This window comes from Rattus norvegicus, chromosome 8 (assembly GCF_036323735.1).
Source record: "Rattus norvegicus strain BN/NHsdMcwi chromosome 8, GRCr8, whole genome shotgun sequence".
In the NCBI taxonomy this organism is placed as follows: domain Eukaryota; kingdom Metazoa; phylum Chordata; class Mammalia; order Rodentia; family Muridae; genus Rattus; species Rattus norvegicus.
In genome coordinates this window covers 51,603,909-51,618,602 of record NC_086026.1, presented here as the reverse complement: position 1 = coordinate 51,618,602, position 14,694 = coordinate 51,603,909, and the positions used below count along the sequence as shown (strand labels likewise).

General features: G+C 46.3%; 1 protein-coding gene across 3 annotated transcripts in view; it reads left to right on the top strand.

Annotated features, from left to right (window-relative positions):
- The window catches only part of Tecta (tectorin alpha), a 71,772-nt gene extending 58,143 nt beyond the window's left edge, over positions 1-13,629 (top strand). For 2 of the 3 annotated variants that reach the window (XM_039081047.2, XM_008766130.4), the window contains 8 exons: positions 3,262-3,372; positions 4,412-4,614; positions 5,544-5,707; positions 6,186-6,434; positions 10,655-10,817; positions 11,846-11,933; positions 12,197-12,313; positions 12,934-13,629. In XM_039081047.2, the coding sequence (XP_038936975.1) occupies positions 3,262-3,372; positions 4,412-4,614; positions 5,544-5,707; positions 6,186-6,434; positions 10,655-10,817; positions 11,846-11,933; positions 12,197-12,313; positions 12,934-13,034 (1,196 nt within the window). In that variant the 3' untranslated portion in view covers positions 13,035-13,629. 3 annotated transcript variants of the gene reach the window in all.
- Positions 13,630-14,694: the final 1,065 nt, after the last annotated feature.

The following is a 14,694-nucleotide window of genomic DNA, read 5'->3' as shown; positions in this document are numbered from 1 at the left end:
CTGGCTCTGGCTCTGGCTCTGGCTCTGGCTCTGGCTCTGGCTCTGGCTCTGGCAGCAACCGTTTACACTTCGTGAAAGGACATAGTTAGCCTGGAACTCCTGACTGTCTTACTTCTCAACTCAGCCGGATTGAGCTGTCTTCACCTGGCTTCAAAGGAAACTGCAGATGGATGTCTATAGGGTCCATACATTAAACTAGACGGTGAAGTACTATCTTCTAGTTCACTGCAGTGAGAAACCGGTGCATATAGTATTTCCACTATGCAATGTGTTTACCTTTTTATTATGTCAGTTAAATAAGTGGAGTAAATCCTAATGTATACATACACATATAAGTGGGTACTGTGTGTATGTGTGCCCATACAGTATGATAATGTGACCAATAGAATATGTGTCTGTAGGCAGACAGACACTACCAACCCTGCATGCATCTAAGAGCCAGTGTGTGTCCAGGACCATTCCCAAAGCACACATACACACTGGTGAGTCTACAGAGTAAATATGAGTAAGTGTGGATGCACACTCAATTCAGAACCTAAACAGGATAAATGGTGCAGTTAATTATAGTATACATTTGGTAATTTCAGAAGCTGTTAAGAAAATTACTAATCTGTTTGGAAACTAATATTTTGCTCTACTGTGTTCATAAGAAACATATCTTAAATAATGTTAAAGTTAAGTGTTTGAACTTTTGAAATTTGTCTGGCTATATCTGTACATGCACGCACGTGCACATGCGTGTGTGCGCGCACACACACGCACATGCACATATACACACACAAAGAAATACACACACACCACACACACACACACACCACACACATACCACACACACACAGAAACACACACACACCATACACACATACACCCACACATACACCCACATATACACACACACATACACACACACACAAAGAAACACACACATGCCATGGACACACATACCACATACACACACACACACACACACACACACCACATACACACACACAGAAACACACACACATACACACACACAAACACAAACACACAAGCTTTTCTGTGAGAGGGTATTTATACCTTGTGTGTCAAATGAGGAATGAACCTCTACTTTTTGGGATGAGCTCTTCCTGTGGGCCTTAAACTGTTCACTGTTTCTGCTCTCTTTGACCATTGTCCATTTTATTAGCCATTGACTCCCTTTGCTGACTGCCCTCTGTGTTCTTGTTCCTGTGCCACACAAGGAACACATTGGGTGAGTAGCAAAAGGGTCTTAAAAACAGGAAGCCTGGGGCTGGAGAGGTGGCTCAGTGGTTAGGAGCACTGACTGTTCTTCCACAGGTCCTGAGTTCAAATCCCAGCAACCACGTGGTGGCTCACAACCATCTGTAATGGGGTCTGATGCCCTCTACTGGTATGCCCAAAGACAGTGACAGTGTACTCATATAAATAAAATAAATAAATAAATAAACAATAAATAAATAAATAATGAATAAATAGATATTTTTTTAAAAAAGGAAGCCTTTTCAAAATAAATATATTTAAACCATGCCGATGGCTTATCTCACTCCTTTCTAGAAATTACAGCGAGTCTGAGCCATTCCTGTAGCATCATCATGGACAATGAGTTACTCACTAGAAGTGCCTGACAGCTTCATCAAACAAGGTGTGGGCAGTAAAGGCTGTCTTTAAAAAAAAAAGATTGTTTTATTTTTATTTTTATCTTATGTGTGAGTATTTGTCTGTATGTATGCATGGGCACCATGTGTGTGCCTGACATCTAAAGAGGACAAAAGAGTGAGTTGAATTCTCTCAAACTGGGATTACAGATGGTTGTGAGCAATTGAATGGGTGCTGAGAACCAAGCCTGGGTCCCCTGAAAGAGCAGCAAGTGCCTGCGAGTGCTGAGCTCTCTCCAGCCCTGAGTTTCGTTGTTAACCTCGTTTCTGTATGTGTCTGTGGTGAAATCACTTAAAAATATACTCGCTTACTAGTTCTAAAGCACCCAATGTCTTGTTATTAATTACTACAACACATCCAGTTGATCTTCTAATCTCGTTTCTTCTAACTAACCTGTCTGACCTTCTAAGCCCCATAAAGACTCAGAAATCTTGGCTCATGATGTACATGTGTTTTCGTACCCAAAAGGCTATGGCATGGTGATCAAAAATTCTTCTCTCTCAGATAAAAGATTTATCATGTAAAGAAATGAATCTCTTAAAGCAACAGTTCTCAACTGTGGATCCAGACCGCCTCGGGAGGGGGTCCCACATTAGATATCCTGCATATCTGATATTTACATTACAATTCATAACAGTAGCAAGATTGCAGTTATGAGATAGCAATGAAATAATTTTATGTTGGGGTGTCACAACAATATGGGGAACTGCATAAGGGTTAGCGACTGTCCAATGGAGTGCTGAGTCTCTTGTAGGCAGTCATCTGTTACAGGAACACTGTTCATGGCAATGCTGTGGTGTTGTGGTGTTTTACGTCCTTGAAGCTTTTACAATACCTCTATTCTTTTTTTTTTCCTTTTAGCAAAATGGCACTGTCGATTGAATTGGAGAACTACGTATTGTTGTTGATCTGCCTATTTTTATAAAGTCAAGTAGATATTTATGGGGAAGGTGCACCATGAATCAAAAAAAAAGTCTCAATAGGAGGGGCCTCTCTGAGATTTTATGAATCCTAAGTTTTTGTTATTAACAAATATTTGTAATATGTAATTAACAAATTAATTTTTTTAATTAACAAATATTGAGGACTGCCTATGAGATATCTGGATGCTGGAAACAGACAAATTATTTGGATGTGAGTTTTTATAAATACAGAAAACTCAAGTAGTTATGATATATACAAAACATGTTAGATACAAAATGGTGTGGGGGGGGTGTTAACTGTGGCATGGTAGGGTAGCCGCAGAAATTACAGAATTACTTGGTAGATTGAAGTCTGTATTTTATTTCCACAACATACCTTCCTGAATGACCTTGGGTAAGTTTTAGCTGTGAAATTGGGGTTGGAGCTCTGATCCTGAGAAGTATTTGTGAGAGCCAGTCATGCTAATTCAGTCAAAGCTTGAGGCACAGTGCAGAGCCATAGCAAATGCCCAATCAACAACAAACTTGTCATTATTCTTTTTAGAGGTCACCCTGTCTGTCAACTTGCAGGGTCCCACCTGACCATTCCCAAGTGAACTGTGTCAAATCAAGTGTAATCCATTGCCACTGTGTGTAGGTGTGAAAATCAAATTGTGTGTTTCTGTGTTTTCCTTTTTAGCAGGAGTGGTTGAAGACCCCTGTGTGGGGGCAGACTGTCCCAACAGGACCTGCGAGCTGGACAACGGAGGAGAATTATGTGGCTGCATTGAGCCACCCCCCTATGGAAACAGTGAGTGACCAGCGCATCTCCACTCAGGAGGTCCAAGAAGGAAGCTGTGTGTGCTCCCCGCCCTCTTAGAAACCCAAAAGCAAAGCTTTCAAGAGCCAGGAAACTACTGGGCAGCCTTGGTGTAGGCTGACGTTCATCCCTGTTCTTCAGCAGATTGTAACAGGCCAATGTGTGTGTGAATGGAATTAGCCCCACGTGAGTCCAAGCGACATCATAGAGACCCAAAGTGGTCTTTTTCGACTCCCAAATAAGGAAAGTGTAGAAGATTTGTGTTCCTCGAGACACAGCTGAAATGTTTGCTGTGAACAACAGCTAACGCTCCTTCTCCTGTTCCGAACCTTAGCTCCCCAGGGCTAGACATGGTCTTGTCTTCAGCAGAGCCCAATTGGGTGTCAGCTTAAAGGCAAAGCACTCTATCTTTTGGCTCCATGACCCTTTCCAAACCAAGATGCTCACAAGCATATACTTAAATTAGCATCACTCACCAATTGTCTGGAATGTTCTATGGAGGGGGGGGGCAATGCATGTTTCCTGGGCACATGAAAATAGGTGTTTTTTTTTTAATTATTCCTATAGTGATTGTTATAGAGAAAAGGCCTCTGCTGCTGCTCATTGGGGCTCACTGGTTTCTCCTGAGCTGAGCTCAGCCAGGGCAGTGGGTGGTAGGGTCAGGCCCTACCTATTCCTCGGGTATCTGGTCCCCAGCCAGACCACGCTGTGACAGATTCTGTGTGTCACTTACACAAAAGTACCTGCCACCAGCATGTGTGGGAGGAAGGCCCGGGTTTCTCTGGAAAAGACAAAAGGCATTTTATTAGCATTTTTATCTTTTTAATAAGCCTCCGCCAACGCCCAGGTTATTGCTTTGAATGAATCCATGTACTCATTCGGTGTGATCAAAGCTTAATTAGAAATGCTTGCAGCCTCTGAGTAGAGATTGTTTCCTGCCTCTAAAGAAACATGACCATGGGTGGCCCAGCCCTCCCCTGCAGCAAGATGAGGCTCTCTCACTGACAGGCTTGTCTCCCCATTTCCACAGATTCCCATGACATCATCGACGCAGAGGTGACCTGCAAGGCAGCCCAAATGGAAGTGTCCATATCTAAATGCAAGCTCTTTCAGCTGGGCTTTGAGAGAGAGGGGGTGAGAATCAATGACAGACAGTGCTCTGGCATCGAGGGAGAGGATTTTATCTCCTTTCAGATCAACAACACCAAGGGGAACTGTGGGAACGTCGTGCAGGTGAGAAGAGGGGGCAGGAAAGAGCGCTGGGCTGAGGTAGTAGAGTTGAGCATTGATCATCCTTAAAGCCAGCGTAGTCTGCATAGAAATACACTCATTGACGAATAGCAGAGAGAGAGAGAGAATATGAAAAGATCAAAGGCAGGAAGGCTGATCATCATTTAGGACTGAGTGGTTGAGTGAACAAAAAAAGCATTCTAAGTGGTACATTTCCTCCCTCGGTTTACAATGCTCACTGCTGGTCCTTTGTTCTCTATCTGTGAGACTTTTGTCGCTCTCTAGTGTCTTCTCAGGTAAACAGAGCCTCATCCAGCTATTTTAGGTCATATGGGTATTGGCTAAAGAAAGGAGTTGGATGTATAAATACCGAAAGGCCACACTGCTCATGTCAGGGTTTCCAGGTTTTGGTCTAGTTAGGTATCTTGCATTTCCTCTTGTCCCTTCCTGCAGCGTAATAAAGATTACGCCCGTGTAGTGCTCTCCTCAGAGGGAGAATGGATTAAGGAGGTGAGACTCACTTGTTCAGTTTGGTGCTTGTACATGTACCTGGTAAAAGGTTTGTTAGAAGGGAGATTTCAAGTTAAAAAGAATTTCTGGATTCAATTTATGTCCACCTGGCATTGCTGGGATCTCATGCTCTCTCTAGCCTGAGTTCCGGCAGATCTCTCTTTGTAGTTGGAAGTCAGTGGTACACGGACTCTGCCCTCCTCGGGTACTAAGGTTATCGGCTGAAGGGCACTGCTCATATCTGTGGCAACACTTCTTTCCCCCACTTGGTGTAGTGCGGAGGCTGGTTCCATGCTGACGTATTCTAGCCTCTGGGTTTGGTATGGAACGAAGCCATTTCTCTGTAATTCCGGGAGATGGATTTTAAATGCTCACCGCATACTTCTGTGTCTAATGATTTCTGACCTCCCCTTGATCCGCAGTCCAATGGTACTCATATCATGTATAAAAACACAATCTGGATCGAAAGTGCCAACAACACAGGCAACATCATCACGAGGGACCGCACCATCAATGTGGAATTTTCATGCGCGTATGAGCTAGATATCAAGATCTCCTTGGACTCTGTTGTGAAGCCTATGCTAAGGTAAAGAATTTCAGGGGCTGCTCTCGTGCTTCCTGTGTTCTCCACAGCCAAGGTTAACAGCATCGGAACAGCTAGCATTTGTCTTTGAAGTGCCGGGGAAAATATAATTCATATTTCTGGAAACAAAATGCTCTAGACTAATGACCGGAAGGCTTGGTTTCTGAATTATGGGATACAGTAACTACCTGTGACCAATGAGTGTTTGAAATTTGGCTCAGGGGACTGATAAATTGAATTTTTTTATTTTATTTAATTTCATCTAAATGTAAATTGCCCCATGTAGGGACCAAATTAGATAAGGCGGCCTTAGACTGGAGGACTGCTGGAGGACTGCATGCTTGCTCTGCCTTCCCTCTCTACACTGTAGCTTGAAAAATGACAGTGAATCGAACAAATAACATTGGGTGTCTTTTTTTTTTCAAGTTTATTTATTTATTCTTTTGGTTCCCTGCCTCACATATGATTCCTTCTTTGTTAGTGTCATCAACCTGACAGTTCCAACCCAAGAGGGCAGCTTCACCACCAAGATGGCGCTCTATAAAAACGCGTCCTACAAACACCCTTACCGCCAGGGGGAGGTCGTGCTGACGACCCGGGATGTGCTCTACGTGGGGGTCTTTGTGGTTGGCGCTGACTCCACACACTTGATTCTCACACTCAACAAATGCTACGCCACCCCGTCCCGCGACAGCAACGACAAACTCCGGTACTTCATCATCGAAGGAGGGTGAGTGGCCGCGCCCGCCTCGCCATTGACAGCGGACTCTGAGCCCTTAGCGCGAAAGTTTTCTGCGTTGTCCTTTAAGAGTGGGTGTGGCCGTTAACTTCTGTGGACGCCCACAGACCTGGCATTTTGTATCAGCGGATTTATCTCCTTCTGATACCCTGGGAGGTGGACGGCACACAATCCAGCAACTTGTCTAAAGTCACACAAGTTAGGCGGATCGGATCCCCTGTCATAGGGCATTTACCATAAGACCCTTGAAAGAGGGGATTCTGCCCTGCCCGCTTGAATCGTCCATTAAAGAGGAATCTGGTGTTCTGAAAACAAAAGATTTAGTGGCAGTAGCTGAAGGACTGTGACAGATGTGGGAAGAAGAAAGAGAAGAAAGACTAGGGAGAGAGCTGAGCGGCAGAGCTCTCTCCCACCATGTGCTAAGGCTCTGGGAGCTCCCGGTCCCAGCAAGCGACAGCAAAAATCTGGAAAACAGCAGCAACAACAACCAAAAGAAATTAGGATACTGTGGTTCCCCCTTATATGAGAGGGGACACATTCTCTCAGACTCCCGGTGACCACCTGCAGCCATAGATAGTTCTGAGCCACCTACATTCTCTCCTGTATATTCATAACGTTTATATAATAAATTTTAACTTGTAAATTAGGCACAATGAGGGATTAATAATCGTAACTAATAATTAAGTGGAGCTATTGAAACGATGTAGTATCACAAAAGCTGTGTGAGCGTAGTCTCTGTCAAAGCATCTCACTACCGTGCATCTTATGGAGAGGATTTGAGGGACGCAGTGCTGACGTGATGGGAGGAGCTAGGTGATGACGTCAGCCCTGGGACTCAGCTTCAGGCTACTACATACAGATTGCTAGTACCCTCACCGAGATCACACAACAGTCAATATGAGTCTGAGACAGCCACGACATGACTAGAGGGTCAGTAGCAAGAGTGGGTCAGCACAGACACATTAGATAAAGGAATGGTCCACCTCCTGGCTGGCTGGAGCAGGGCTTCACGAGATCGTAGGACTCAGAACAGCATGTAATTTCAAACCTAGTGAATTATTTCTTTCCGTCTGATACTGGGGTTGAATGTAGAGGACCAAAACTACAGAAAGTGGGGCTATGCATCCTAAGGAGTTTCTTATGCTCATCAATCTTTTTCACACCCATTATCATACGCCTACCCCCTCGTATATTTCCTGAAAGACGGTTGCACAATGGAATTTATTCAGCTAATGAATGAGAAGGCCAAACATCAGGCATGAGTAAAAACATGGCTTGTGCCAGGCGATTTACCCACACGCTAATAAATATTCTAATAATTTATTTCACTATGATGGCATACATATGCAAAGAAGTGTACTTGGCTTAAGTGTAGAACACAGCAACGTTGTAGTTCTCCTGCAGAAGGGCACATCGCCATCGTCTGACTCTCCGATGGTTTCCTCACCCGGTGCAAGGACTCTTACGTTAAGTCAGAGTTTTTTCTATCATAACTGGTAGAAGCCAGGGCTATTCAACTTACATGAAAATTAAAAAAAGGATGTAGTGATCACAAACTCAATCACAAATGTGGGTGAATTTCGGGGATGATTGGATTCTAGGAGATGCCAAGTCTTCCTGGGTCTTGCCTTTGCTCGTCTGTCTGTCTAGGTCACTGACGTGGTTAGTCAGCTTCTGTCAATGCTGGCCTCACATTCAGGCCCCATTGCGCTCGCTAAGAACAGAGCACATCTAATTTGAGTTCAGACTCCCACGAAGGGCAGGTGATTTACCCATCCTGGATCACCCTTGTTGGAAGAAGGCACCATTGAACTTCTCTGGTTTCATCTACCTCCGTGGTGGACCAGTGCTGCCCCAGAAGCTGTTGTGGGCTTTGTGGGTGCAGGAAAAGGAATCTGTGCTCTGAGAGAAGAGGGGCCTGGCTCTGGCAAAGTTATAGATAGCCACCGTCTTGCTGATGACACCACCTCTCAGAGAAGCTAGGCAGAGCTCACATAAGGCCACCAACCAGCAAGAACCAGAGAAGTGACCTAAAAACCCTGGTGACATCTGGCGCACCGTCCAGGTGTGTTATACACGGTTTTCCAGCAGTGATCTCACTAAAGCCCTTGTCTCTCTGAATGGACGGTCAGCCCTCCAAGAGACAGAGGGAGCCACTTGGAAACTACCAGGTGTGCCTCAGTCCTTGAAGACGGTATTAACAGAGCCATTTCTCCCCTCACACATTCCTTCCCTCCCAGTCCACAGTTCTTGTAGCAAATGAAAGAGCTAAGACACGAGCCATTCTTCAGCTACAAACCCAAATGACAATGCTCAGGTCTCCTTTGAAGGACGAGGTGGTATTTAGCATTTTAAAAATAGTATTTAATGGGCTCGACCCAGAGGGGGATAGCAGGCCAGCAAGCATGTTCGTAAATCTCCGCTTACTCCTGGGTCTGCCTACATAAAGGCCTTCAGATTAAACCGTTGTTATGTGGGAAATCATTTCATCCTCAGAGAGAGCGAGAATCCATCAGTCCTTCTCACCTTTACTAGAGGTGTGTGCTTATTGTACCCCTCCCACCATGAGCCCATGGGAGAATGGGCTCAGCTGCAAAATGGAGCCCCTCACACATAGGGAGTCGGGGCGGATGGGCAGTTTTCCCTCCCCAGTGATGTGGAGGGCAGAGGCAATACCAGCTTCCACCACCAGCCCAGTAATCTGGGGACCCAGGCAACTTCTCCCTTCTGTTCCAGTGCCTAGGCAGGAGAAAGGACCAGTGTCAATTGAGACATGTATTTTCTCGCTTTAAGAGAGACATCCAGATAGCTATCCCTGCTCCCTTCGGCTCCGTTGCAAGATTGTCTGTTACCTAAACTTTACGCATCCACATGAGAGAAAAGTGGGGGCTTAGCTCAAGAGGGAAGGTCCCTGTGACGATTGGGAGACTGAAAATCCTTAAACTGATTTAGACCCTCCAAATGAGTGATAATGACAGAGGAAGCTGGCACGCTTAGTTTTCCTTTCGAGGCGTTTAAGAGACTATTGCTTTGAGAAGCAAGTTGCATTTTGTCTAATTACGAAAAGTAATAGGTGTGGGAACGCTGAAGGATAACTTCAGTTTTTAATTTTCCTTATTGCTGAGCTATTTAATCCTGCGGGCTTTGGGGGGTGGGGGAAGAAACAAAAAGAAAAACTGGGCACCTTTTAAAATCTTTATCACCTAGAAAGTCTTTTGGCTTCCGTCGACTCACAGTGGTCACAGCTTCTTCCTTCCTTCCTCCCTTCCTTCCTTCCTTCCTTCCTTCCTTCCTTCCTTCCTTCCTTCCTCCGTTCCTTCCTTCCCTCCCTCCTTCCTTCCCTCATTCATCTATCCAGAAATGATTTTCCAATATGCCGTGGAGTGTGTCGGAGCCACAGTCATGATTGTGACTTGGTCCTTAGACTGGAGAACTCGGTAGGGTGCAGCTGTGTTGCTCGAGCCTGGTCCAGGCACGAGAGTAAGAGATAGTTATATGGAGGTGGGCGCTATCAATTGGGACCCAAGAAAGCAGAACAAAAAGGTCTTCCAGTGGGGGGAAGCATGATGAGGAGAACTGAGCGAAGGAGACTACATTGGAGAAGTTTTAAATGTCTGCCAAAGCAAAACGACCAACCTGGGGGATGTGGCGCTGGTGGGAACTGAGTATTGACTAGAGGGCAAGGAGGTGGGAAAGAGGGAGCCCCCCCCTCCACCAAAGCAATCTCTGGGACGGATTCCCCCCACCCCCAACTGGCTCCGCCTTTCCTCCAGCTCCTTCCTACTTTAGTGTGGGAAGAGTCCCCGAGGGGCTTGAATCAGGGCCCCTGCCAACACCGATAATTAACTGAGGAAAGCTGAGGAAGTAAGACATGTGTCTGTTAAATTGTCCTCTGTAGAACACAGCACGGTGAGGGGGTGGACTGAGATCCCGAAGCGTGGGGAAATTGAGAGCAGTCCCCACAGGCAGTAGCCGTTCAGATAACAATTCAAGGTGGCAGTCGATGTCTCAAAACAAACAGCGGAAAATCGGAGGGGCCGATAATAAACAGCTTACCGAAGTCACCCTGAGGTCACTTCCAAAGGCGAAGCCACCATAGCGTCTACGGCCATTTTATAGGAAATGTGGGAGCTTGCTACGAAGGCAAGGGTTAACCTCTCAGAGAATATAAACAAGGTTAGCGGTCTATCAAGTTTTCTTTTCTTGAATAGGTGTCAGAACATCAAGGATAACACCATTGGCATCGAGGAGAACGGAGTGTCCCTAACCTGTCGTTTCCACGTCACCGTCTTCAAATTCATCGGAGACTACGATGAAGTTCATCTTCACTGTGCAGTGTCCCTCTGTGACTCAGAGAAATACTCTTGCAAGATTGTAAGTGTAAAAAAAAAAATAATAATAAACCAAGCGCTCAGCCTTGCTCTTACTGCTCCACAGTGACTGTGGACACCAGGCGTCCGCAATGGAGTCCTCCAAATGTGCTCGGGGGTGGGTGGCCGTATTTGAAGGAGAAAGTATAGTGGGATGATGTCTGGGTCGTCAGTCTCAGACATACCACAAGGTCATTGACCTCACACTAAACAATGCATCCTGGTGCCACCGACATCTCGAGTGGAGTTACCGTATAGGAGAGCTAAGCTGTGCGGTGTACGGTGCTAACAGTGTGATGGGCCTCTAAGTGCCAGTAGTGTTTAGTCTGCTGTTGGAACACCTTGAAAATGTCTCCAAGAAAGTGTGTGCCGTGAGCAGCTGAGATTGGCTTGGGTGAGGACCATCACAGTCGTCTGGAGGGGTATCTCGAGTCATGCATGCTGAATTAAACAGCCTGTGGGCTGAACTCCCCTCCGTTGGCTCCCAAACTCAGAATACCGTGTATCTGAGTACCCATAGTTCATCAGGTCCGCACTAGAGTCTGATAGCCTGGAACTGGATGGGGTTGCAGATAAGGGGTGAAGCTGTCGCCTCCCCTATGCCAGGCTGACGTCCTCATCACGGGTGGCTCCACCTTCAAGATCACATTGCTCTAGAGTCTCATTCCTGGCCCTTCCCACCCCATCTTTAAGCTTACGTCATGTTTACAGGAGCGAGATGTGAGCTATGGCCAGAGCCACTCGCAGATGGTGCGGCATAGGTTATTATCAGATGAGATCCAACCATTCTCATTCCTGAGCACAGAGCCTCGTTGAATCTCGTTCCAGTGTGGAGGGTATATTTAATTCTGCTTGACATAAAGCCCAGAGTCCCAGTGGGCTCGATGATCAAGAATGCATTGGTTCTAATTAATCTGAGCAGCAGTAGCGCTGGAGGCCGAAGCCACCGTCTCTCTTGGAGGCGGAAACATGGTGGAGAATAAGTTATCAGCCTAATTGTGTGAAATCTCCCTCTGGTGTTCTGTCTTTCAGAATTGCCCACAAAATTCCAGGATCGCCACAGATTATTCAAAAGAGCACAAAGAACAGATCATTTCAGTGGGACCCATTAGGAGAAAGAGTACGTATGTTCCTTAGAACACACTATAGATTACTAAGACAGTGGGAGTTCGGGGCTCAGGCGTGCCTCCCTGGTGATGTGCGTCCGTCATGAGGAGGAGATGCGAGAGACACCGGTATGAGCAGACGACTGCCTGTGTCCTCCAGGAAAACCTTTTCGTTGGCTTTTGACAACTCTCTCTTCTCCCCTCTCTCTGAAGCCCCTCCTCCACCTTGATCATGATGCTATTTCTGCCATTAAGTCTCCTGCACCCCCATTTTCAGGGCTGGATTGGTGTGAAGACAATGGCGGCTGTGAGCAGGTCTGCACCAGCAGGGTCGACGGGCCTCTGTGCAGTTGCGTGACTGGATCCCTGCAAGAAGACGGACGGAGCTGCAGAGGTGGGACTTCTCCTGAAGGGGACAGGCAGCTAAGTGACCGAGGAAGCTCCTTACCCACAAGGAGAAGCTCACTGGAGTCCAGTGAGCTTCTTGCCTGTGCAAATCCCAGATAGCCCCAGAAAAGGAGGGGAATACCAAAGGAGTTCCGGTACTCTCACAACAAAACAAAACCTTCTTGGGTCCCTGGTCCTTTGTCTAAAAGAAGCGGGCAATTACGAAAAAATGATTTAGTAATTTAAAGACTGTGCTGGCCCCCAAGACATGAATCTGACCCCCAAGCCCTCTTGTGCTATGTTGGCAGTCTTAGCTGGACTGGTAGGACATACCTATAATCCCAGCTACTAGGAGGTTGAGGCAGGAGACCCATGAGCTCCAGAAAAAAGAGCCAAGCAGACAGAAAGCCAATCACTTGGGCATTTGATTTCCCAGCTCTCTTTCTGAGGTACACAGGGCTCTCTTAGAGGTTGGATTCATTTGCCTTTTTTTTTTTTTTTTTTTTTGCTTTGTTATTTCGGGCCATTTGAATTTTCCCCTTTCCCTAAGAACTTCCCTTTTATGTGAGTGCTGCCCGGTGGGTAGGTCGGAACCCTGTTGAACTGACATGTCTGTTCTGTCCACAGCCTCTAATTCTTCAGTGGAACCTCAAGTGTGGACCCTTCTTCTCATCATGACCCAGATCTCCCTGTGGCATTTTGTCTATCAATCAGGCGCAACCTCATAATGAACTCAGGGTGCTTCCTTCAGTCCCTGTAGGTATAAAAGTGTGTGCCCCCAAGTCAAAACAACCTCTCAAACTCACGCCACCTTCCTCCAGCTGTCAGATCCGGAGGACACCAGCGTTCCCGGCTCCTCTTCCACACCATGCAATAGTAGCTTCTCAAAGCCAACAGGAGGAAAGCACGCGTTTACCTGAATGCCGAAGCTGGCACTGGGAACCTCGGTGCAGGCCATAAGCCAGTCAGGGACAGCTCTGCTCTCAGAAGTCTGATGGGAAATCTGGCCGGAAAAGTCGGTCTGTCCCGTGCTCTTTCAGGATCGCCGTGGTTACAGACAAGGCTGTTGCCGTGATTTCCAATAAAGCTGCCGTTCTCTCTGCGGAGCCTCTCCGGCACTGCCCTTAGCCCATGCTTAGCTCCTTCCCTCCTGCTCTGGCCTCCACCTTGCCGTGCCAGCTTCGGCCACTGGAGATGATGATTGCAGACCTGGAGAACCTCACCCAGCCCTTCCTGACCCTCAAACCCAGTCCTTCACTTTTTACAAATCAACCAAATAATTTTTAACGTGTTTTATCCTTAAATAAACTTTGTGTTCAAGTATTCTCGTCGTTTGGTGGCTGGACTCGCTCCTATTGATGTAGGGTTCTGTACGTAAACTAGCAGCAGCGTGGTAGGATTAAAAACAGAAAGGAAAGCGCTGCCGCCACTGGGGTGTGTGGCCATTTTCAGCTGGTGCCTTCATGTATGCTGGTGCGAGCTCACAGGGCATCCTCAGAGCACAAAGGAAGAGAAGCAGGCAGCATCCTCTTTTGTCAATGCCAAATAAACATGCACTGGAATTAACTATGAGATGTATGGCCTGCGACATCTTTCCCTGGAGTTCCTTCCTTTCTAAGGTTAGAATTACAGCAGACCATACTTCAAGTTTATCTTGGATCCAAGTTATCTTGGACTCAAATAGGTGGCAGTTTTAAAAAAAAATTTTTTTTTTTTTTTTGGTTTGGGAAACTCTGGAAAAGTAAACAGAAACCCACAGCTTCTTTTTACGTGGGCCCTGAGCAATGGCTGCCATTTTACCTGTCAAAGGCACCGCATCTCTCTGCCACTGAGCTAAGGAAGTGAGGTGTAGGCAGAGGCTTTCCTGAACTGCCCCCCTGTTGGGAGAAGCAGAAAGTTCTGAGCCTTGCCATGGGCCCAGGAGCTAGGAGAAGGCTGGGGACAGATGGAGGCAAGAAAGGCTGTGCTTCAGCTTGCAGACCTTAGGGTCACTGGGGACAATACTGAGTATGGATGAAGGATTCAAAACTACCAATATGGGCCATTCTCAATATTCATCCCTGTCGGGACGGACTGATGGTGAATGTGTGTTCTCTGTTTACTCCTGGCTCCTCGAGGCCGGAAGACTCAGACTAACTGTTGTGCCTCTCCTCCTCAGAGAAGCCTGGGGCTTTCTGATCAGATGGGTCGAGCACAATAATGCCTCACTGACTTTCTTAGATAAAGCTTGAACAACAACATCCTAGGAGGACAGTAAATATTACTTAGTAACCTAGCTGTATTCATTCTCGTAACAATGTTATTAGAAGCTACTAAGTTAAAAACTGAGTTTTGATTTGTGTTGTTTTTGTTTCAGCTTTTAGAGTAGGTGTTTGAGTTGGGGACCGG